General features: G+C 41.8%; 1 protein-coding gene across 17 annotated transcripts in view; it reads left to right on the top strand.

Moving 5' to 3' along the window:
• Positions 1–17,380, top strand: part of ARHGEF28 (Rho guanine nucleotide exchange factor 28) — a 194,482-nt gene extending 177,102 nt beyond the window's left edge. For 16 of the 17 annotated variants that reach the window (XM_073344266.1, XM_073344268.1, XM_073344263.1 and 13 more), the window contains one exon: positions 16,260–17,380. In XM_073344266.1, coding sequence (XP_073200367.1) covers positions 16,260–16,423 — 164 coding nt within the window. In that variant the 3' untranslated portion in view covers positions 16,424–17,380. The remainder of the gene's footprint in view (positions 1–16,259) is intronic. The other variant, XM_073344264.1, reaches the window with a different exon arrangement.
• Positions 17,381–22,187: the final 4,807 nt, after the last annotated feature.

Raw genomic sequence — 22,187 nt, 5'->3', positions numbered from 1 at the left:
GAAGGATGAAAACCTCACATCTTGAGTTGTTTTCTTTAGTGATCAGAGACAATTTTGAATGGATGCACCAATTATTCATCTCCTCTCATTTAGCTTATATACATGGGTGGCAGGTATAATAGGCCACAGGAGGCTCAGCCTCCCCTGGCGCAGCTGCTGCTGCCGGATGCTGGTTGTGAGTTTGGTGGAAGTTTTTGCTTACTATTATGCCTCGTGAAGGTTCCGAGGTAGCCAAGGAGGCAGTATCTGCTATTCAGCTTCCTGGGTTCTTCAGTAATCTCTCTGGACTTCAGGGAGATTGTTGGTGAACACTGGGAAGCTGCATAACACATACTGTCTCCCCAGCCACCCCGGAACGTGCATGGGGCAAATCAAAAGCTCAGGTTCTTCTTCCAGAAGAGAAAAGACAAGAGCTTTTCCTGCTGGGCGGCTTTGGTTCTGGGAAGGTGTGGCTTGGCTGTGGGGGGCTCCGTCAGGCCTGGGGCTCTTTTGGCCGTGGGGTGAGGGGAGGTGCTCAGGGCTGCATTTGGCCCAAGGCTCTCCTAGCCGAGGTGGGGGACTCGGGGCTCCTCTGGGTGTGGCGGGGGAAAGGGCTTGTGGGTCCAGCTGCGGCGGGGGGAAGTGGGTCTCAGGGCTCTGGCTGTGAGGGGGGGGCAGCACAAGCAGAAGGGGTGCAGCCAGGAGCTAGCCTCCCTGAAGGGGATCTCCACCCACCACCCATGCTTAAATATTCACAATGCTTCTCTATCGGTGGCATCTTGATCATTTTCAAATTATTGCCCAATTTAGCCATCATTTCAAAGTACAGAAGCCTAGCCATGGTGGTGGGAACCCTTGGCTTTATTGCAACAAACCTGTTTTCAGGGATTGGGTAGTGTGCCATGAGCTGAGTGCCTCCTAGGTAAAATTCATTCCTGTGCAGAGGGCCAGCTCAAGACCTGTGCACCACTTAAATCCCACTTGTGCTTCCCCAAGTGCTAAAGTGGGCTTTAAGTCAATTTAAGGCTTTGTGCCGCCCCTCTGAATAGGGGTACACTTTACACTATGATGTGCTGAGTGCCCTTAACTCCTCTTGTAGTCAAGCTAAGGGCATTCAGCCCCTTGCAGCATTATCCCTTTAGTGAGTTGACCCAGGTAGCCTCATAAATATTCAGGTGTTCTAGATAGAAAAGAGCAAAGTATGTTGGAGGGAGAATCAGGTGAACCATTCGAAGTCTAGCTGGTGAGTCCCAGGCCAGGGAACTTGAATTCATAACTTTGCTAGACATTAAAAATCATGGACTCACTAGAGACACCGGTTTTATGAATTATTACACCAGTCTGTAACCCACTAACCCTCCTTTGTCCTAAGACTGCAGAGGTGTTAATTGCCCACTTCATCTTGAATGGTCTCTTGCAACTTGTATTAATTCCTTATGCTTAACAATCTGTTCTGCCTTGTATTTAGCTGTGACACTCTGACTACCTTTCCCAGACGTGAAGAAGAGCTCTGTGTAGCTCCGAAGCTTTACCAACAGATGTTGATCCAATAAAATATATTACTTCACTTACCTTTTATCTCTTATGCTGGGACCAACGTGCCTACAACACTGCAAACTCTATTATTAGACTTTCTATCCCCATCCAAGGAGGAGGTTTTCCTTTAGTTATTTTTCCAGTCCGTTTGCCTTTTTTTAGTCTCTTATACTTTTAGATACTCTTAAATCCTTTTAAAAAGTTGCTCCCTGAGGCAAAGAAACTGATGATTGTTTTGTTGAGCCCACTCTTAAAGAGTGTGAACCAGTTTCACTTGCTTTAACCTAATATTTAAGATGCAGTATTTAGTAATATGTTGATTTTAAAAACCTTAACATTAGATATGACATAGTGAGATGTATTTACATATCATTTTCCGCAGTGTGCTTTCCATCCAGGAAATTAAAAATACACTGAATGGGCATGATTAGAATTTACACTAGTGTAAATCAGGAATAATTCTGTTGAAGTCACAGGGCCCACACCATGTGAAACTAACATAAGTATGATGATCAGGTGATATTCACTTTATATTACATAGTGTTAAACACATTCTAAAAGTGCTCTTACTGTCTCACCAGGGCTCCAAGTTAGCAAAGCCCTGATTCTGAAAACCATCACTATTCAGAACAGCACTTGGGTACATATTTAACTTTGAACTCATGTTTGAGTGCTTTATTGAATAGGAGTACTTGTGGCATCTTGGAGACTAACCAATTTATTTGAGCATAAGCTTTCATGAGCTACAGCTCATAGGGATTCATTCGTCAGTTGGGACTTTCAAGATGTTGAGTAACTGTTACAAAAATGTCAGGTACTGTATCGGGGGTAGCCCTGTTAGCCTGTATCCACAAAAACAACAAGGAGCCCGGTGGCACCTTAAAGACTAACCGATTTATTTGGGCTAAGCTTTCGTGGGTAGAAAACCACTTCTTCTGATTCAGTTCTTCAACACTGGTTCTCCACTTGTGAGGTAACTTCCTTCTCTTCATATGTCATTATATAATGCCTGCAGCTGTAATTTTCACTCCATGCATCTGAAGAAGTGGCTTTTTACCCACGAAAGTTTATGCCCAAATAAATCTGTTAGTCTTTAAGTGCCACCAGACTCCTTGTTGTTACAAAAATGTCATCACAGTTCCTTTATTTGTCTTTTAACTGTTTATTTTTAAATACCAAATTTTGTATCGAAACATAAACTTCTTTTGCATATATCATACTGTCGCTTACATAACCCATCAGCAATGAACCAATTCATTTGAAATTATCAGATTAGGAAGTCATCTGGTGCAGCAGTCAACATCTGCATTTAAAAAAAAAAATTGCACCCAAGTATAGTACACAATAGGATTTCTGATTTCATTTAGGGAAATCCTGTATGGCAAACAGCAAAACAGGGGCTCTGAATATTCCATCTGCATAATTTTAGCAGGGAAAAAAAATGCAGATTAGCATGGAAAAAATACCCCCCACCCCCAAGTTTGCTTACTCTGTGCATTTGACAACATATTGTTTATTGTCACTTTTTACTGTTTGCCCTGTATTCCTCCATTGCTTTTATAGGTCTTTCACCCAGGAATAAGGAGGAGAAACACTTTTTCAAATAGAGGACTATGTGGTTGCAAACCCACAAAATTGACATGGAGACTCATGGGCAGGTGTGGTATCTGAAACTACTTTTAACGCAGTTTTTGAAATTGACGAGATGCCAAGTTGACAGCATTCCATTAATTCTAAGATGAGTAGTTTGTGTCTTTTGTTCTAGACACATTCCCAGTACCCTTAGTATGAGTGACTGCATCGAAGGTACCCATTGCTCAAAGCATAGTTGTAATTCAGCTAATTGAACAAGTATAGATATTTGTAAGACAAGGTAATTCCATCAGTGCTAGCACTAATGTTGCACAGATGCATTAATGCTAGGAGATAACCTCACAGGCAGAATAAAATCGTCTTTAAATTTGAAATTGGCAACAAGTTTTAGTCTTGTCTCATGACACAGAACACAACGTTTTATGTTCAACTTTAATAAAGCAATGTTTGTGGGATGCTTGGTGGAAGTGAATCATAAGGGAAGTATGTTTTCCTCTTGGGAATAACATCACCATTTGTTTAAAGCAGATGGCAAAAGGGATTAAATCACATGGCAGTGTGATACCAAAGTGAAAAATATGTCATTTTATGTCATCTGCAATTAGCATATTTCAACCAACACTTGCTTTTGGCTTCCGTAGTTGTAGGGTCTTATACTTCTGTTACTAATTCTGTCAGTGAAAATATCTTATCTAGTCTTTGAACATAACCACAATGGATGAAGTGGTATTACATAGCCTTATAATTAAGACAGTTAACTAAGTGTTGTTTTTATAATGTTGGCTAATTTAAATAGAGGATTTCTTGTATAATTTTACTCTTTGCAATTTCCAATGTCCCTTTCTGAGGGTTTTGTTAATTAGGAGATAAGTCTAAAATAGCATTATAATTCTGTGGAAGTGCAGCATTCAGATTAATCATCCCCTTCCTTCGGACATCCCACTGGCATTTTATATATTTTACATACGTGGGCACCTCTTACTCAGTGGTGCCTTCCATGCCAATTTCTCACACAAAAACAGGATAATGGCCAAACCTTTCTCATTTTATTCACACATGTAGTCCCATGGATTTTGGTGGAGTGGGCTTTGATGTCAATGGGACAGCTAGAGTAAGGAGAATTAGAGGATTTGGCCATGTAGGTATAAAAAATAAAGGCCATCATCAACCTTTACATATAGACTTGGGGTTTTTTTGGAGGGCAGGGGGGTAGATCAGGCATGTGGTTGTTCCAATAGCATAAAACGAATGGAGACAACATGCAAGTTTTCAGTCCCTTAAAGTGACTCTATCCCCATAGTCTGTTAACTGTAACGATGGCTACATACTTATTTACTTTTATTTATTCATTCAGATTTCTGAAATATAGTTGTATGTGTCCATTCCATAAATTAGAAACCACAAAGTAAATAAAGGATACAGCATCCTTGGAGAAGAGTCCAGAAGGATGGGCTTTGTAGCATGGCCAGAAGGTTAGCAGATCTGGGATTTGGAGAAGTGGAGTGCGACGGGAACAAGTTCCAACACGGAAGATTTCCCCCCCCACCCCACCCCAACACTCAATCCTCAGCTCAACTTGAGAGGGTCTGCTGATCTCACATGTGACACTGTGTCCCGGAGAGAGAGGTGATCTCTCAGGAAAGGGAGCCGCCATTCAGTAGAACTTTACTAATTGTTTTTTTGAGGTGAAGAAGAGCTGATGGGGAGGCTGTGTTTCTCTTATGCAGTATGATCTATGGGTGTAGGCTTAGTAGGGGGCCTTGTTTTAATACATTATTAAAACTGTTTTATATAAATTTTGTAATGCACTTACAGCCTGGAATGGATACAATGCACCAGTATGAATAAATAATGCACTCTAATGGCCCAGAGAAACCCTTTGAAGATAATCAAATTTTGCAAAATAGTAAGGATGCAAGTACCCGCAATAAAAGTCTTGGCTACTGAATCACAAAATGTACCTTGCTTGCTTATTGTGAAAAATGCAATCTAGCTTCAATTATTTATTATAGTACTTCATAATATTCCAGGAAATGCCCTATAGCAAATTATATAAAAATAATGGAGTCATAGTAATACGAGACCTCACAACAGTATCTGCTTAATATTTGCTAAGAAATCTGGGGCAGATTGTCTGTCTGTCTGTGTCTTGTACTGCCACCTATCACCATAGTAGCTGAGTGCCTTCCACATAAAATATATTGGCCATGGTATCTCTGGCTTGCCTTCCTTATCTGGTTATAGAAAGCTCTTCTTTGGGTAGGGTGTTTTGGTGTGGTAGTGAGCGATGATGGGATGTTGATGGTGTCAGTGTTATGTTTATGGTAGAAAAACTTTAGCACATCAGAAGGTTTTGTAGAATTTTCTAAAGGTAGGTCTACATTTGAGCTAGAAGGTGTAATTTCCCGTTCAAGTAGACATACCCATACTGTACTAGCTGCCTGAAGTACAATTCCATGAGTACTGGGGTGGCTAGCCAAGTACTCATATCACTGTGGCTAGACTGCTATTTTTAGTGTGCTAGCGGGATCAGAGCTAGCACAGGTATGTCTAATTTCCAATAAGCTGGAAATTACACCTCCCAACTCCAGTGTAGACATACTCTAAAGGTTGGCCAGACTGGATTTATCTAATCTCCTCTGGAAGTTTGTTCCACACCAGTTCCTCTGAATGTGAATGCTAATGAGAATAAGTGAGGTTCTACTCTACAGTGCAATTTTATTTTGCTTAGAGTCTTTCATCCAAAAAAGAAAAACACTTTAAAGAGTAACTGTAAAGAATATATTTCCAGAATTCAATAACAGATAGCAGATGAGGCGAGAAATTGGTCTTAATATATGCTGCAGCACATCCATAAAAGCATAAAAATATGGAGGGCAATTTTGGACTGCCTCCAGAAATGACTGGAGAGCCATTGCAGTAGTTTGAGAATGTGACTGATTTGGTACCATTTTTTACTTTTTGGGAGGAGATGGCCTGCATTGTCACCTGATGGGGTCTGGAGAGGCTAGCATTTGGGAAGGTCATAAAGAAGGGGTTAGCAGTAGTTAAAGCAAGGGAACATGAAGTTACAATTGCAGATTACAGCGGAAGTGAAATCAGACCAGCATCGTACATGGGCACTGCTGCAGGATGTGGTGATAGATTTATAGAAAAGGGAGATGAAGGAAGTGCTGATAAATTCAGACTCAAGGGTAAGGCCAGGGTTATGGATAAAAGAGACAAGTGGGGAAAATGAAGGGGGAGGGAGAGAGGAAGAGTAATGTCTGAGGTTGTTCCTTTTGCTCAAGGGAAGCACTTCACTGAAAGGAGTTGAGACAAAGCCACAAGTTTACTTGGTAAGTGTTTTCCCAGCCTTAATGTAAAATATTCCCTTTGGTTTTACGCAAACTGTTTCAACAGCAGTTACTTATTCACAGTGTGTTTATCAAACAATCTAAAAAGAGCCCATTTCAAAGTATTTAATCACACCCCTAAACTTCCTGTGTCCGAGATGCACATAACACAGATTACATGCCAAGGTTCCGGTTTTGCAATATTTTTTGTAAATGACCACAGGAGGCGAAATCAACACAGCATGCTTCCTGCCAGTGCTGATTAGAAGACAAAGCAAAGTCAGCAATGGCCACATTAAGATGACTGTCAGGAGATCCCTCACAGACCAGAAAAAGGGAACATTTCCCTGTCTGTTGAAATCAGCGGAGCATGAAGATTTTTTCACTATGACCATCAGATAAGAGGCTTTGATCACATGCTTCCAATTTTAGTGGTGTCCATGGTTTTCCTACAGTAATCAGCAGCTTCTTCCATTAAAGGGTAAGATAAGCACATAATGAATTTAAAACAAGCACTTGGCATTAGTTTAGCTACTGAAATGGCTCTTCACATTGTTTTCAGGCCTTTTGTACTCACATCACCTTGGGTTTTGGTCTTGGCAGCTTTTATAAGCTAAAAAGTTGAACTTGGTCATTGCTTAGGAAATTACCAAGTAAAAACTCTGGTGCTTTGGGAAGTGTGCATAGTACCTCTGTAGAAGGCACTCTTCCTTCTGCATGGGTAATGAATCTGTGACTTAGTATTATATTATGGCAGTATTAGTCAAAGGGTGGGGCACGGCCCCTTGAGGGGCACGTGAATGATGACCTGGGAGGTGGACACAGCAGCTGTAGTTCTCCAGGACCTCAGCTTTCATTTTTTAAGTGTCTGTCTTTTATGATTGCAGAAAAGCCTACAAAATATCAGTTTAACCAATGCAGTGATGTCTGCCTGAGTTTGCAGAGAGCCTGAAACAACAGTAATGAATTAACCCTTTCATTTCAACAGGTGCTAATTCAAATGCCAGTGATCACACTTTAAATGTCTGCATGGTTAACGATTTAGCTGTACATTAACATATGTAAAAATGCATCCGATGAAGTGAGCTATAGCTCACGAAAGCTTATGCTCAAATAAATTGGTCTGTCTCTAAGGTGCCACTAGTACTCCTTTTCTTTTTACGGATACAGACTAACACGGCTGCTACTCTGAAAATTAACGTATGTAAGAAAGGAGAGAGAGATTTACTATGATTATCCACACTAGCATTGTAGCCATCACGGAGTGCAAAGGGTTAGCTGAGGTGGCGGAAGATGAATAAATTAAGATGTGTAGGCTTTTAGCAGTATGTGGCAGTGCTGGGGGGGGAAGGTGCAGTTGGTTTGATTTTTCCTGAAGGGGATACAGCTCCCAAAAGTATGGGGGCACTGTTCTAAGGTGTGGTTTGTTACAGAATTTCTGTTTCTCCAGTGTGAGCTCATACTGAAGTTTTAGCTACCCACTGTAATTTGTTTTAACTTCAGTATCCTGGCTACATTCCAGCTCTGGTGTTTACATTACGTGAGGTATCTACCTGTGTTTCCCCAGTTTTATCAGTTGGATAAAATATTCTTTACTTTCTTTCTAAAGCTGATGTTTGTGTAGTGTGCTGGCACAGATTGGCTACTGTGATGGGTGAAATGATCCCTGTACATAAAGCCAGTAACATTCTGTGTGATTCTTTTGTATAAAAAAGCATTCTAAGGTTTTATGATGATTATTTTCTCTTGATCATTTGTGTGCAGCTGTGTTTAATGAGCTGGAAAAGAAGTAGGTCAATAAAATGTGTTCATTGTTCATTGTTCAAAGACTACCCATTGGACCACGTGTGCGTGTCATTAGCCATCTAAAGGTTCAAAGCTTACCACATAGACAACTTAGTAGAGAATTCACACCTAATTAAATTAATATTAAGCAATATCTGACAGCTGGTAGGCAGTGCTCCACACTGAGGTGAGACTAGACATTTAATGTGTAGAAGGGTGTGATTTCAAGTAATATCTGTTTTTAAATCTCTGCTGTCAGTGTCCAATGGAAATACTGTAGAAAGAAAGTGTTTTAAAAGCTGTGCACTTTTTAAAGCCAGCACAATTGTTGATGCGTCTATATAATAGGATAAAAACCAAAAATAAATATTTTAGCCTAAAGGAGGTCACCTTCAGCTCAAGTGGTGAAGAGACCTGTATATCTGATGCTGAAGGTCCAAGATTTAAACCTTGTTGACAACAATGGTATCTGAGAATCTTTACAAAACTGTTTTTAACGACCCCACTCCATAGGTCAACAACATGGAGTTGCACCCATTTAAGCCATGGACTTGGTCCAAAGGCTCTTAACAGAACCTTTCTAAACAACTGGGAGGCTAAAACAAAATCCACGCTGCTTTGTTTAAACTATGAATTGCACAGATAATAGGCATACATAGGCCTGTGACACTCCAGAGACAGAAGAAAAGATTATGCTGTTGCAGACCTTTAATGTCATAGAACTTGAACTCTGATTCCTTCGTTTTAAATCCACTAACAACAAAATACTCAAAAGACTGACGAGGCTAATTAACCCTGGGTCTGTTTTGATCTAATTGCTCCTCTGCTTTTTGTGAAAAGATCTCTCATGCAGGAGGATGCTTGTTTGCCTGAGAAATGTAGCAGCTGGTTTTTCTTCTGTAGGACTGGTTAAAAGTAAAGGGCAGCATTAAAATTCCTAGGTCGATTTTCAGTCTTATTCAGCTGGTTAAGAAATGGATTAGGCTCTTCTTTCCTCAGTGGTATGAGGGTCAAAATTTTTCTGGGTGTGTGAGAGGTTCATAACACTTCCAGTTTCCAGTGTGAAGCCTTTCATGGAGGGACAGTTGAAGTAATGCCAGACCCCCGGAGACACCAAAGGCCTGCTTGTGCCCAGCCCTCGGGGGAGTGGGCACAAGAAGCTTTCTCCCTTCTGTGCAGGGTGTGGGCCAGATGCACTTCCCTGAGTGCAGGCACTCTGCATCCAGCAATTGCAGTGCACCCAGTAACTCAAAAAAGGGGAAGGAGAGGAGCCATGGCACCACGCTGTGGCAGGCAGCAGAAATGGCCACACACAGGTAGGGGGCACATCCATATGCTTTCAAAGAGTGGCACAGAGCTCCCCTTGCACTCCAGCTTTCACTTCATTGCCTCCTGGCACCCCAATGGGGCAGCACACTTCAGGTTGTCTTCGCCCATGGCTGGTTGTTCACAGCCACAAGTGAACCCCTAACATGTAAAATCCATTTAATACTGGGAAAATACTTAGCATATAATAAAAATCCAGATAACTCTCAAGTAGAGTGAATCTGCCCCCCAAAAAGGGAGAAGAGCCAGAGACTCCATGAATCCCACTAAGGACTTGGCTATTGCTATTGATTTCATATGCAAGACACTCAGATACTACGGTGATGGGCAGAAATCTAGACAGATGCAGTAGCAATATAGGCTGGAATTTTCAAAGATGCCTAAGGGACTTAGGCACTCAATTCCCATTGAATTTCAATGGCTGGTGGATGCCTATCTCCTACCTTTGAAAATCCCAGACTCAATCACATTTACACTAACACAATACTTTTGGCTTCTGCCAATGCTTTCCATTATGTAGGAATGCGGCTCTCAGGGTTAAATACAGTACTTCTGCCATTTCAAATAGCTTTTGGCTGAACTCGACATGTCAGCTGTCAGTCCAGATGAACGTGGGATAAAACCTGGTGCATGGTACAAAAGCTGTTTAGTTGTAAAGGGAAAAATGGAGGCGTTATTGTTTGTTTTTTTAAAGTATTTGATGCAAAAAGGAGCTGAAATGTACGCTGCGTGGCTGTAAAAATCACAGTAACCCCGTTCAGTTTGTTGAACTGGTTCTGCACAGGACATGACAACAGTTGGGATTGGTGGACTGGGGCAAAGGAATTCTACACCTACTCCATGGGGAGGCCACTGCATATGGACCCTAAGGGGACCTGAGAGGAGAGAGGGAATCTGGGTCAGAGCAGGAGGGAGCTGTAGGGGATTTTCTGTTTATATACACCCACGTTTTGTGATAGGATTGCTCCCTAATTCCCTGACACCCTGTCTGTCTGTCCTTCCTGTCTGCTTACTATGGTGTTTGAGCACCTGAGGCCGACCTGAAGAGCACTGTTTCCAGGACAGAGTGGTGGTCAGGGAGACCATCTGTGGTATTTAATCAATACAGCATGACATGGGACTGAAGGTGGGGCATCGGTTTGTCTTACACTGTCCTGTTAGTCATTTTCCCTGCTGCATTGCCAGGCCAGTCCCTCGAGGTGCAAGTTACGTTCGTTTTGCACACGCGCCGCATCCTCGATTGGTACAAGTTACACTGCTTTGTCATTTGCACCCATTTTCTGACCACTTTACACCTAAATTAAACCACATTTTATATGTCGTCAGGTTTTGGCTCAGATGTCCACGGGAGCTGAAACCTGCTTATATTTGCCCTCTGTCGTTCCAGTTTGGCTGTACAGAAACTACATCCTTATGAGTAAAATGTTCCTTGCACAGTTCATTTACATGCACTTTAGCCAGCTGGCTAATATCTGCTCTTATTTACATTTAAACAGAATTTGGTTCATTTTTAATACTGAAACTGCCTATGTGTTTCTGTGTCTCAATTGTTTGTGGACTTTAGTACTTACCAGCTATTGAAACCGCCTCCAGCTCCTTTTGACATAAATCGTCATTGATTGGTTTCAATAACTCTAGTTTAAACATACAGGGCCAGATCCTCAGCTGAGGGAGAAGTGTGGCTTGAAGCCATTTTTCCACTGCATCTATCCTGCGGTGGGCTGCTTTAGTGTAGCATACAGCAGTCTAGGACTACTCAAAGTCATCCAGTTCCTACCCTTTCCTACCTTCGACACGCCCTCTGGGATAGGGTAGTTGGGAGTAGAATCTGACCAACCCAGCACAAGGGGAGTAGACCTTTTTCTCCTGCTCTCCTTAGCTCTGCATAGAGGAAACGTGGTGCAGCTGAGGATTTGGCCTTGTGTGTTTAAATAAGAGTTAGTTAAACAGTTAGATGGTGATGATATATTTTGTTTCATATCTGAGAAGGAGCTACAAGATGTTTTGAGGCCAGCACCAGGACTAATCTGCTTGAGGGCTCCCCTTTGTCAGGAGGAACCCTCAGCTGCTCCTTCAGGGCAACTTTCCACTTGTTTCATGCTGCTGAAACTGGGACCAAGAATCTGGCCCTCAGTTCAGGTTGGCTGCCACATCTCCTACCTTTCCCACAACATCTGCTTTTGCCGTGGTTACAGTCACTGGGGAAGTAACATCCTGTTCAGCACAATATGGTTATGTGCAATAACATTAATGATGTCAGTGAGAAATAATTGAATCATGAAGGACCTGGTGCTGCCGGGTGCTTATCATATCTTGTGAGGGGCTGAGTACAAATCAGTGGGAGCTGATAGTGATCAGTACCTCACAAGAAGCGCTCTGGTTTAAACCATGTTCTACAAAAGAGATCCATGTTTGGAGCTAAGCCTCAGTGGCTATAGTAGAGTGGTCACCTAAAATTTGGAAATTTGCTTCAAAGTTGGGGGAAGGGCTGGAAAATCAGCAAAAAAGATCTTGCTTAATCCTAAAGGTAACAGAGACGCACAGGGAAGATTATGAAACTGATTTAGTGTCTGGTGTAGCTAGGGGAATAAGATGGTACCCACCAAAAGAAGCTCACACAGCCGTCCTGTACCTTTACCCACAATCTGCAGCAGCTTCTTACCTCCATTGCATATAAATACTAGAGAATAATACTTGACTATTTATTTCTAGCAGTATCCACTTTAGCACTTGACTATTATAATTTCTTCCTTTTGGTAAAGGAACTCTGTCCCAGTGTGGACAGTTTGGATGAAGAGTCTCATAAAGCACTGTTCTTTTCAGCTGTCACTATTATGCATAACAGGAGAGCAGGGTGGGCATAACTAAACATACAGCAGGCCCCATTTGTTCAACTCTTCCTACACCTGAGATACTTATTTGCTGTTCCAGGGCAGTTCCTTCATTCTTCCCCGAGCAGCTGCTGTCGTCATGGCATCTTGCTGCCTACTGTGGTACCAGCTGCTCTCTGGAGAGGTCTCATGGCACTGAAGCATGGAGACAGCAGGCACCCTCTCCATTCATAGACTGATTATGTCGTCTTGGGGACACATTGTGCTTTTATTAGGCAGGGCCTATGTTCTGGCCTTTCCAAATGGCAGCCAAGAATGGCGCTTTCCTCATCTGTCAGCTTACACAGAGCATTTGTTGGCCAAAAAATACTTGTCACCCTCATAGTGGCTGAAACTTCCCCTATTTGAGACTTTCCTGAACTTTGAAAGAGCTATTTTTAAAGAGCCTCATAATAAAGTACTGGCTACTCCTAACTTAGGCTTAACCTGTTTATTCCTTCACAGTTCTTGTGTTCCCTCTCCCCCTGCCTCACGTGTTAGACCCATGAAGTGCGGGACTTTGGCATAGCATTGTAACATCCACAGAGATCACATTCCTCTGCAGCATGGGGTCGCTTACAGGTTTAAACTAGCGTAAACGGTGAATTCTCTGAACTTGAAGTCTTTAAACCATGATTTGAGGGCTTCAGTAACTCAGAGGTTAGGGGTCTATTACAGGAGTGGGTGGGTGAAGTTCTGTGGCCTGCAATGTGCTGGAGGTCAGACTGATGCCTGTGATGGTCCCTTCTGGCCTTAAAGTCTGAGTCTATGAGCAGAATTCCAAAAGCTGTCCATGAATAATTTGTTGCAGTAGTGATGGAGTCAGAAGTGTTTCCATCTGCAGTAAATGTTAATGCTTGCATCTCATTGTACAAGCTGAACCGTTTGTGATCAGAGTTGCAAAATGTGTTCTCAGTTTTACAGATGGGGTTCGCTGAGGAAGAGAGGGAAGCAACTAGTCCAAAGTAATAGTGAAAGTCACTGGCACAGCCTGGATCAGGACTCAAGACTTGCTGATGCCAATGTCATGAGCTGAGTCCTGTGTGCAATGATGCCTCCTCCCTGTGATGATCTCAGAGGATGCAGTTTCCTTTGGAAGATGTTATACTATTTAGCAAAATAGAAGAACACGAGTTAATCTAGAAAGTTTAGTTTAACCAAATATCTTATCCATCATAATGACACATTTAAAACACAGTATCACGATTGTAACAGTTGGTTTAGAAAGAAAACATGGATTGAAGTGTCTTTGCATCACAGGCAGTTACGCTGAAGATGTGAACTAGTGAATCACTTCACTGAAATATGTAGATTTCATTGTTAAACCAGTAAGCCACTCAAATGAATCCAAGCCCACTGCACAATGTAGTATAGTTGGGTTTCATTTTAAGCACACGGAATGGAGGCAGAAGGTAGATTGACTTGTCCGATGTCACACTGGAAGTCTGTGGCTGAGCTGTGAAATCTGAATAGTTATAACTAGACTTGGCAGAATTTTTTATTTTTTAGTAATTTTGATGGATATCAATGTTTTCTTAGATTTGTATTGATTTAAATTTTCACAGTTTTGGGAAATTATGGGGAGGATCAGGCAATTATGTTGAGATACAAAAAGTTAGTTTTATAACCATTAAAACACAAATTGTCAAGATCATGTCAAAATATACAAAGTAAATATCCTTAAATCAAATTCTAATCCATTCTCAAGCAGTGTTTTTCTTAATTTGCATTTCTGTACATTTTGATTATTTTCAATAGAAATATTTTTGTCGGTTTGTGTGTGCAGTGAAATTGACGTTTACCACATTTACCGATTTCAGAGTAACAGCCGTGTTAGTCTGTATTCGCAAAAAGCTTATGCTCAAATAAATTGGTTAGTCTCTAAGGTGCCACAAGTACTCCTTTTCTTTTCACATTTACCGAGAACATCTAACGCTTCCAAGACTCGCTATACATCTAACTGCAGATTGCAAGTACAAATCAGATAGACTTGTAACTGTTAAGGTTTGCTCCCACAATTGGAATTTCAGGGCTTGGACAAGGTCCCTCACCAAAGGTCTTAAGCAAAGTAAGGAGTCATGGGATAAGAGGAAAGGTTCTTTTATGGATCAGTAACTGGTTATAATACAGGAAACAAATGGTAGGAATAAATTATCAGTTTTCACAATGGAGAGAGGTAAATAGCGGGGTCCCCTAAGGATCTGTACTGGGACCAGTGCTATGCAACATATTCATAAATGATCTGGAAAAAGGGGTAAACAGTGAGGTGGCAAAGTTTGCGGACAATGCAAAACTACTCAGGATAGTTAAGTCCAGAGCGGACTGTGAAGAGCTACAAACAGATCTCACAAAACTGGATGACTGGGCAGCAAAATGGCAGATGAAATTCTGAGAGTGTTGATAAATGCAAAGTAATGCACATTGGAAAACATTCCAACTATACATACAAAATGATGGGATATAAATTAGCCGTCACCACTCAAGAAAGAGGTCTTGGCGTCATCATCGATAGTTCTCTGAAAACATCCACTCAGTGTGCAGTGGCAGTCAAAAAAGTTAACAGAATGTTAGGAACCATTAGGAAAGGGATAGATAAGACAAACTATCATAATGCTACTATATAAATCCATGATATGCCCATACCTCAAATACTGCATGCAGTTCTGGTCACCCCATCTCAAAAAAGAGATATTAGAATTGGAAAAAAAAATACACAAAAGTGCAACAAAAATGATTATGGGTATGAAACCGCTTCCATATGAGGAGTGATAAAGACTGGGACTGTTCAGCTTGGAAAAGAGATGATGGAGTGGGGAGGGGGCTATGATAGAGGTCTATAAAATCATGAATGGTTGGAAAAGTGAATAAGGAAGTGTTATTTACCTCTTGACGTAACACAAGAAACAGGGGTCGCCCAATGAAGTTAATAGGCAACAGGTTTAAAACAAACTTCTTTAAAACAAAAAAGTACTTAACACAATGCACACCCTCTGGAACTCATTGCCAGGGGATGTTGCAAAGGCCAAAAATAACTGGTTTCAAAAAAGAATTAGGTACGTTTCTGGAAGATAGGTCCATCAGTGGCTATTAGCCAAGATGGTCAGGGACAGAACCCCATGCTCTGGATATCCCTAAACCTCTGACTGCCAGCATCTGGGAGTTGGTGAGAGGGGATGGCTCACTTGATACCTGCCCTTTTCTGTTCATTCACTCCGAAGCATCTGGCAGCGGCCACAATTGGAAGACAGGATACTGGGCTAGATGGACCATTGGTCTGAAAGAGTCTGGCCATTCTTATGTAATTTATCTGCAAGCACAAAAAATGCACCCACAAATAAAGTCTCAGCCTGGCTGAAAATACATCCCATTATGTGCTGTGTGACAGTGTAATACCTTTATGAAAGGGGTGGGCTCACTAACAAGGGCAAACAGAATATGTATTATTTACTGTATTCTACCTTCCAAACCCTTCTCTTACAGTTTTTATACCATTCCATAAGTGCACACAGAATAACTACAGGATAGACACAAACTTCTTTTATGGATAATAGTTGCTTATGTTTTTAGTACCATGGTTAAAAACAATGACATCAGCCCAAGCCCGTGGAAAGCAATGGAAAGGTATCCATTGATTTCACTGAGCTGTGACTAAGGCCTACATTGTGCCCCACTGTAGGGTGCATTCCTATAGTAACTACGTTTTTCTTTATGCACAAATACTGTACATACACAGTGGTGGTTTAACAAATTGCCAATCACCAAGTAAGAATTTTGTCTGTTAGTTATGAGTCTGAATCAGCTGTTTATTGTACCATGTCCTCTGTATGTGTTACAGACTTAACGGCATCCCAGATCCGGTGTCCAAGAACGCACAGTCTGAATCCCGGACGCATCCAGGCCCAGTCTCTTGCCGATGTTCTGCTGGTGAACCAGCAGCCTCACAGCTCGCAGGATGCAGAAAACGGAGCGAGAGTTGAAGAAAATATTGTTTACCTCTGATTGCACGTTTTCTAATACCAGTAGCACTTTGGGATGAAATTGTATTTTGCTTTTCTAACTCTACGCAGTTGGTCCCTCGATGACCAAAAGGCTCTAAGAATAGTATTTAATATTCAGTGCAAGATTTCCCCCACCATAAATATAACAATTAAGTTATTTTTTTAAAAGCAATTTTTTGTAATCGTTAATTTATGACACATGGTTTCCAATGCTTCACAAGGAGTAACAGAAAGAAGGACAAGCTCAAAGGTAGTGATGTTTGGAACTGTCATGACATAAGACTGCTGGTAGGAACTGCAAAGATCGGTGTTGCTTTTCTCTTGAGTTTAAAAGTGCAGATTTCCATGTTTAGAGATAAGTGCCTGCTATGTGAGCTTTCATAGTATGAATCAGTAACTTTTTAACAATAGCGATATGATAGGGGAAGATGGACCAGTGAGCGTGGCAGGCTGTAATATTTATAAAAATGTACTCTGCTTGGAAGACTAGATGGGTTTCTGAGTTACTAGCCTTGCAGCTCTGCAGAGCTGGGTTCCCACATGGCTCACCTCACAAAGGAGGCTGTTTGGGGGCGGTCTCAGCTGAGGTCTGTTAACAACAGAGAATCAGCCTGTGTTGGGCATGATTTCTGTGCACAGGTGCTGTAGGTCAGCTTGGCAATGTATTGTAGTATAACTGTGCCTGGTTACAGAAAGTGCCCTTACTTACATTAGCATTAAAATTCACCAAATGAAGCTTTCCCACAGGGAGGGAAAAGAAGAGAAGAACATGTAGTGTCTTCAGTCTAACTGAATCCCATTAAGCCTTCACTGCTTTTCTATAAAGGAGAAAGCCACCTTTCTACTTTCACTCGGTATGTTAGAGAATAATAAACCAGGACCTGTTCTTGGCTTTTGTTCTTCAGAAATATTTGTATACTTCTGTTGGATTTAATAAATATTCTGTACCTCTCTGGAAGGTTTTAACTTTCATGACATTCCCGCACTCTGAACAGAGTTAGAAGAAGAAAAGGAGTATTTGTGGCACCTTAGAGACTAACCAATTTATTTGAGCATAAGCTTTCGTGAGCTACAGCTCACTTCATCGGGTGCAACCTTAGAAGACCTTCTTCTAAAATGTGTGCTGTCTGGTCTTGTATCTGCGCTCTGCTACTGTCAAACACAGCAGTGACTGAACGCCAAACAAATGAATTACACCAGACTAGCCTAAATTGGTAGATAAACTGATTCACATTTCACATAGGCCTTAGATCAGTGGTTCCAAACTTTTTAGTAAGCAACCCACCAACTGCACTTCGTCTTTTTTTTTTTATTTTTTTTTTTACAGTCCATCCAGGAGTCAAGGGGGTCACAGGCCAGCATTCTTCTCCTCCAGCATTGATCACCTGCAGCACCACCCTCCACCCTAGGCCAGTGTGGAGGGTTGGGAGCTGGAGTGGGATACTGATTCCACAGCAGCAGCTCCTGTCCCACGGGGCTGGGCTTGGCTTCCTGCTCCGGGTGTTGTGACCTGGTGCATGGGGCCACAATGCTGAGTGGTTGTGTGACCCTGGTTGCCCGGAGCAGGGGCCAGCCCCAAGGGACAGGAACTGCCACTATGGGTTGGGTTCGTTCTCCAACCTTCCGTCCGCACCGGCCCCACTACCCATCCAGAACCTTCCCATGACCCACAATCCATCATTTGGGAAATAGTGCCTTAAATAGTCACAAATCTCTACCAAGGAGTTGATAGCCTTATAGTAAATTTCTATTCTACCTGCCTGCTGAGAGCAGGCCAGTCTTCTGAACATAATGCCTGCACCCTCATTGCAATGACTTGCTTGCTTCCTGTTGTTGTAAACTGTACTTCTAGTGAGTTGGATTAGGAATAGTCCAAAAGTGGCCTTTTTCAAGCTTGATGTCATTGGGCTAGCAGAATGGGTAATTGACTCTTACTTAGACTTAAGCAAATGAGAGGCTTATTCCCCAAACACATTGGGCCAGCTCTACCGCTAATATTAATTGGTGTAACTCTATTCACAGCAGCTGAGAATCTGCCTGTAGATCTATTTTTGGGGGGGTGTTAAAAGTCCAAAGACAAACTATTGGACTAGATGGGCCACAGTTCAAAACCCAGTATGGTAATTTTTACAAACAGTATCTTTAAGGGGGAAAGATTTTACTTCTTTCATCGAGTTCATTGAGGAGGCTGGAAAGCTCCAGAAGTAGCTGGCTTGTGCTTCAGCTGTTGTTGAAATTCCTCACACACACACACCCCCCCAACATCAAGCAATGTCTTTCGCTCACCTGTGTTTACAATAAAACTTATGAAACTGAAGAAGGCAAAGGCAGGAAACAGGTGGCCTCTGGATTTAGGTATTTGAAATGAAGAAAATATTTAAAAAACAGGCCAGCATGCCATAGGCAGGTGGTCTTTAAAATGAGATCTAGTGTGCAACCTGACCGCTTGCCATTATTCAGACGTTTCTAATATTTAGCTGAACTAAAACGTGAGCTTTTAAAAACTAATGAAAATCAGCTAGCTTAGGCTAACAACAATGAAATCACCTCCCTGAAACAGCACTGTACCTTTTCAATAGCCACCTCAGTAGACACATTTTCCAGGCATTGTCAGGAGAATATTAATGACCTCTCCTCCATTTCTCATTTTTATGTGCAGTAGAGAAATGTATTTCAAAGAACTGGTTCCACTTTTTCTCTGACCTTCTGCTGCTGTTTAGTAGTGCAAATCACCTTGCTTGTTATTACGCCATTTAGAGGCAGGTTTATTTTGCAGGTGCCAAGCATTCCTGTCAGAATTACTTTCAGCTCATCAGGTATGGAATTGATTCCTTTTTCTACCATGACTTCCAGAGCAGCTTATCTTTGGCTCCTCAGCATTGACTTTGGTAATACATTTTAATATTGACAATAAAGAAGATTCATCTTACTGAGAGGCACCCACACTGGTGGGGTTCTGTTTTCTCTCTGCTGTTCGAAAAAAAATTTAAAATGTTCCTCAATCATTTAATAAAGGGGGTGTTTCTTCAAGTTAATGCCCGGTGCCTTTAGTTTGATGTGATTATGTGATGCAAAGCAAAGATACAAAACAGCTTGGTAAAGTTTGTTAGTTTTGAGTTTGCCTTAAAAACTAAGCTTTTCAGCAAACCTGCAAGTGCTAATAATACTTATAAACAGCTTGGTTATGGTCCAATGACCTTCATGAAGGGCTCAGTCTTACAAGATGCTGAGCATACAATCTTTGGGCACTTGGTACGTGGCAAGGTTAGGCTGGAACATACTAAATACTTTATCTTTTTGTCATTTATAGCATAAAATAAAATAAAAATCTCTAGCCACCTATTAACTGTCTCTAGAGCCACATCATAGCATTTGCCTGTGTACAGAGATTGTATTTTTGAAATGATTAGGCCAAACTGTTTTCCAGGAATGTGACTAAATTCGATAAAAAGTTTTGATTTCTCAGTAGAGAGCAGAACTTATTTACTGAGCTGATTTTTAAAATCTCTTATGAGATTTGACACATAAAAACGGCAATATTTCCCTTGCCTGCTGCCCCTGGGGCTGCATGAATTTATGTGCCAGCCCTTAACGTGCAAAACTGAGCAAGACTTTGCACTGCATTTCATCAAGCTGGTGTAAATTCTGTAGTAATGTGCTGTAACACTTGCCAGCACACAGAGTCATGTAGCGATTCAGTCAGAGAAAGACACAGAGAGAGCACATGCTATAGTGAATATACACCTTTAGTACTTGTATTTTTTTAATGGCAAGGAAAGGTGTTCCTTATATAATTGTAGTGTTACATTGAGGGAGTAGTTTTCCACATGGATTGACGTTGAGAAGTCAGGAGGGCAAGAGACTTCCTTGAGATCTTATGATGAATGAGCTGCTTAGATAAAATTTCAATCCAGGCTCCTCCTGGGTCCCAGCTCTTTACTGCCCACTGAACCATTCTTTATTTTATATATGGAAGCATGATAGAGCATTATGTGATGTTATTACGCTACTTCTCCGGGGTGGGAGGGGGGGTTGGATGTCTCATGAACAAACTACTGACCTTTCTCTTTTTGAATCATAGTCCTAATTTCACCTTGCTTCCCAAGTCTAATGTATTAATTCACTAATCCCCAGGAAATAGCCACATGGAAAAGCACTGCACAAATAACAATTAGCTGTCCAAATTCGAGAATCTTTGTAATGAGGATAATTACACATTAAGCTCATCTCTGAAAAGGATACATCCTCTCTCAACAACAATCAAGCCATGGGAAGGGACTGTGGTAATGACTGTAAGCTGGTTTTGTGTAGTAAGCAAGTAAAGGCTACTGGACAAGCAGCCGTGATATTCCTTCTGCGGAAAAGGACCTGGGGTGACAGTGGACGAGAAGCTGGATATGAGTCAGCAGTGTGCCCTTGTTGCCAAGAAGGCCAATGGCATTTTGGGATGTATAAGTAGGGGCATAGCGAGCAGATCGAGGGACGTGATCGTCCCCCTCTATTCAACATTGGTGAGGCCTCATCTAGAGTACTGTGCCCAGTTTTGGGCCCCACACTACATGAAGGATGTGGATAAATTGGAGAGAGTCAAGCGAAGGGCAACAAAAATGATTAGGGGTCTGGAACACATGACTTATGAGGAGAGGCTGAGGGAACTGGGATTGTTTAGTCTGCAGAAGAGAAGAATGAGGGGGAATTTGATAGCTGCTTTCAACTACCTGAGAGGTGGTTCCAGAGAGGATGGTTCTAGACTATTCTCAGTGGTAGAAGAGGACAGGACAAGGAGTAATGGTCTCAAGTTGCAGTGGGGGAGGTTTAGGTTGGATATTAGGAAAAACTTTTTCACTAGGAGGGTGGTGAAACACTGGAATGCGTTACCTAGGGAGGTGGTAGAATCTCCTTCCTTAGAAGTTTTTAAGGTCAGGCTTGACAAAGCCCTGGCTGGGATGATTTAATTGGGGATGGGTCCTGCTTTTGAGCAGGGGGTTGGACTAGATGACCTCCTGAGGTCCCTTCCAACCCTGATATTCTATGATTCTATGATTTGCAGGCCTGTGTGAAACCACACTGGCTCCATCCCTAAGTTCTCTCTGATCGAAACCTATAGGGTTTTCTTATTGCTCAGATGTGACCCACTGGGACATCTCCTTGCTCTGTACCACTGTATGTTATATTGTGCCTAGTAGGCAAAGCACTGAATATAAAACTAGTTCATTTGAATTAATTCATCTAACAATAGGGAAAAAGAAAAGGAGTACTTGTGGCACCTTAGAGACTAACCAATTTATTTGAGCATAAGCTTTCGTGAGCTACAGCTCACTTCATCGGATGCATACTGTGGAAAGTGCAGAAGATCTTTTTATACACACAAACCATGAAAAAATGGGTGTTTACCACTACAAAAGGTTTTCTCTCCCCCCACTCCACTCTCCTGCTGGTAATAGCTTATCCAAAGTGATCACTCTCCTTACAGTGTGTATGATAATCAAGTTGGGCCATTTCCAGCACAAATCCAGGTTTTCTTCCCCCCCCTCCTCAAACCCACTCTCCTGCTGGTAATAGCTTATCTAAAGTGATCACTCTCCTTACAATGTGCATGATAATCAAGGTGGGCCATTTCCAGCACAAATCCAGGGTTTAACAAGAACATCTGGGGGGGGGGGTGTAGGAAAAAACAAGGGGAAATAGGTTACCTTGCATAATGACTTAGCCACTCCCAGTCTCTATTCAAGTCTATTTCCCCTTGTTTTTTCCTACCTCCCCCC

Source organism: Lepidochelys kempii, chromosome 5, assembly GCF_965140265.1.
Source record: "Lepidochelys kempii isolate rLepKem1 chromosome 5, rLepKem1.hap2, whole genome shotgun sequence".
Classification (NCBI taxonomy): domain Eukaryota; kingdom Metazoa; phylum Chordata; order Testudines; family Cheloniidae; genus Lepidochelys; species Lepidochelys kempii.
The sequence above is the reverse complement of the archived record's forward strand: the minus strand, read 5'-3'. Positions and strand labels throughout refer to the sequence as shown.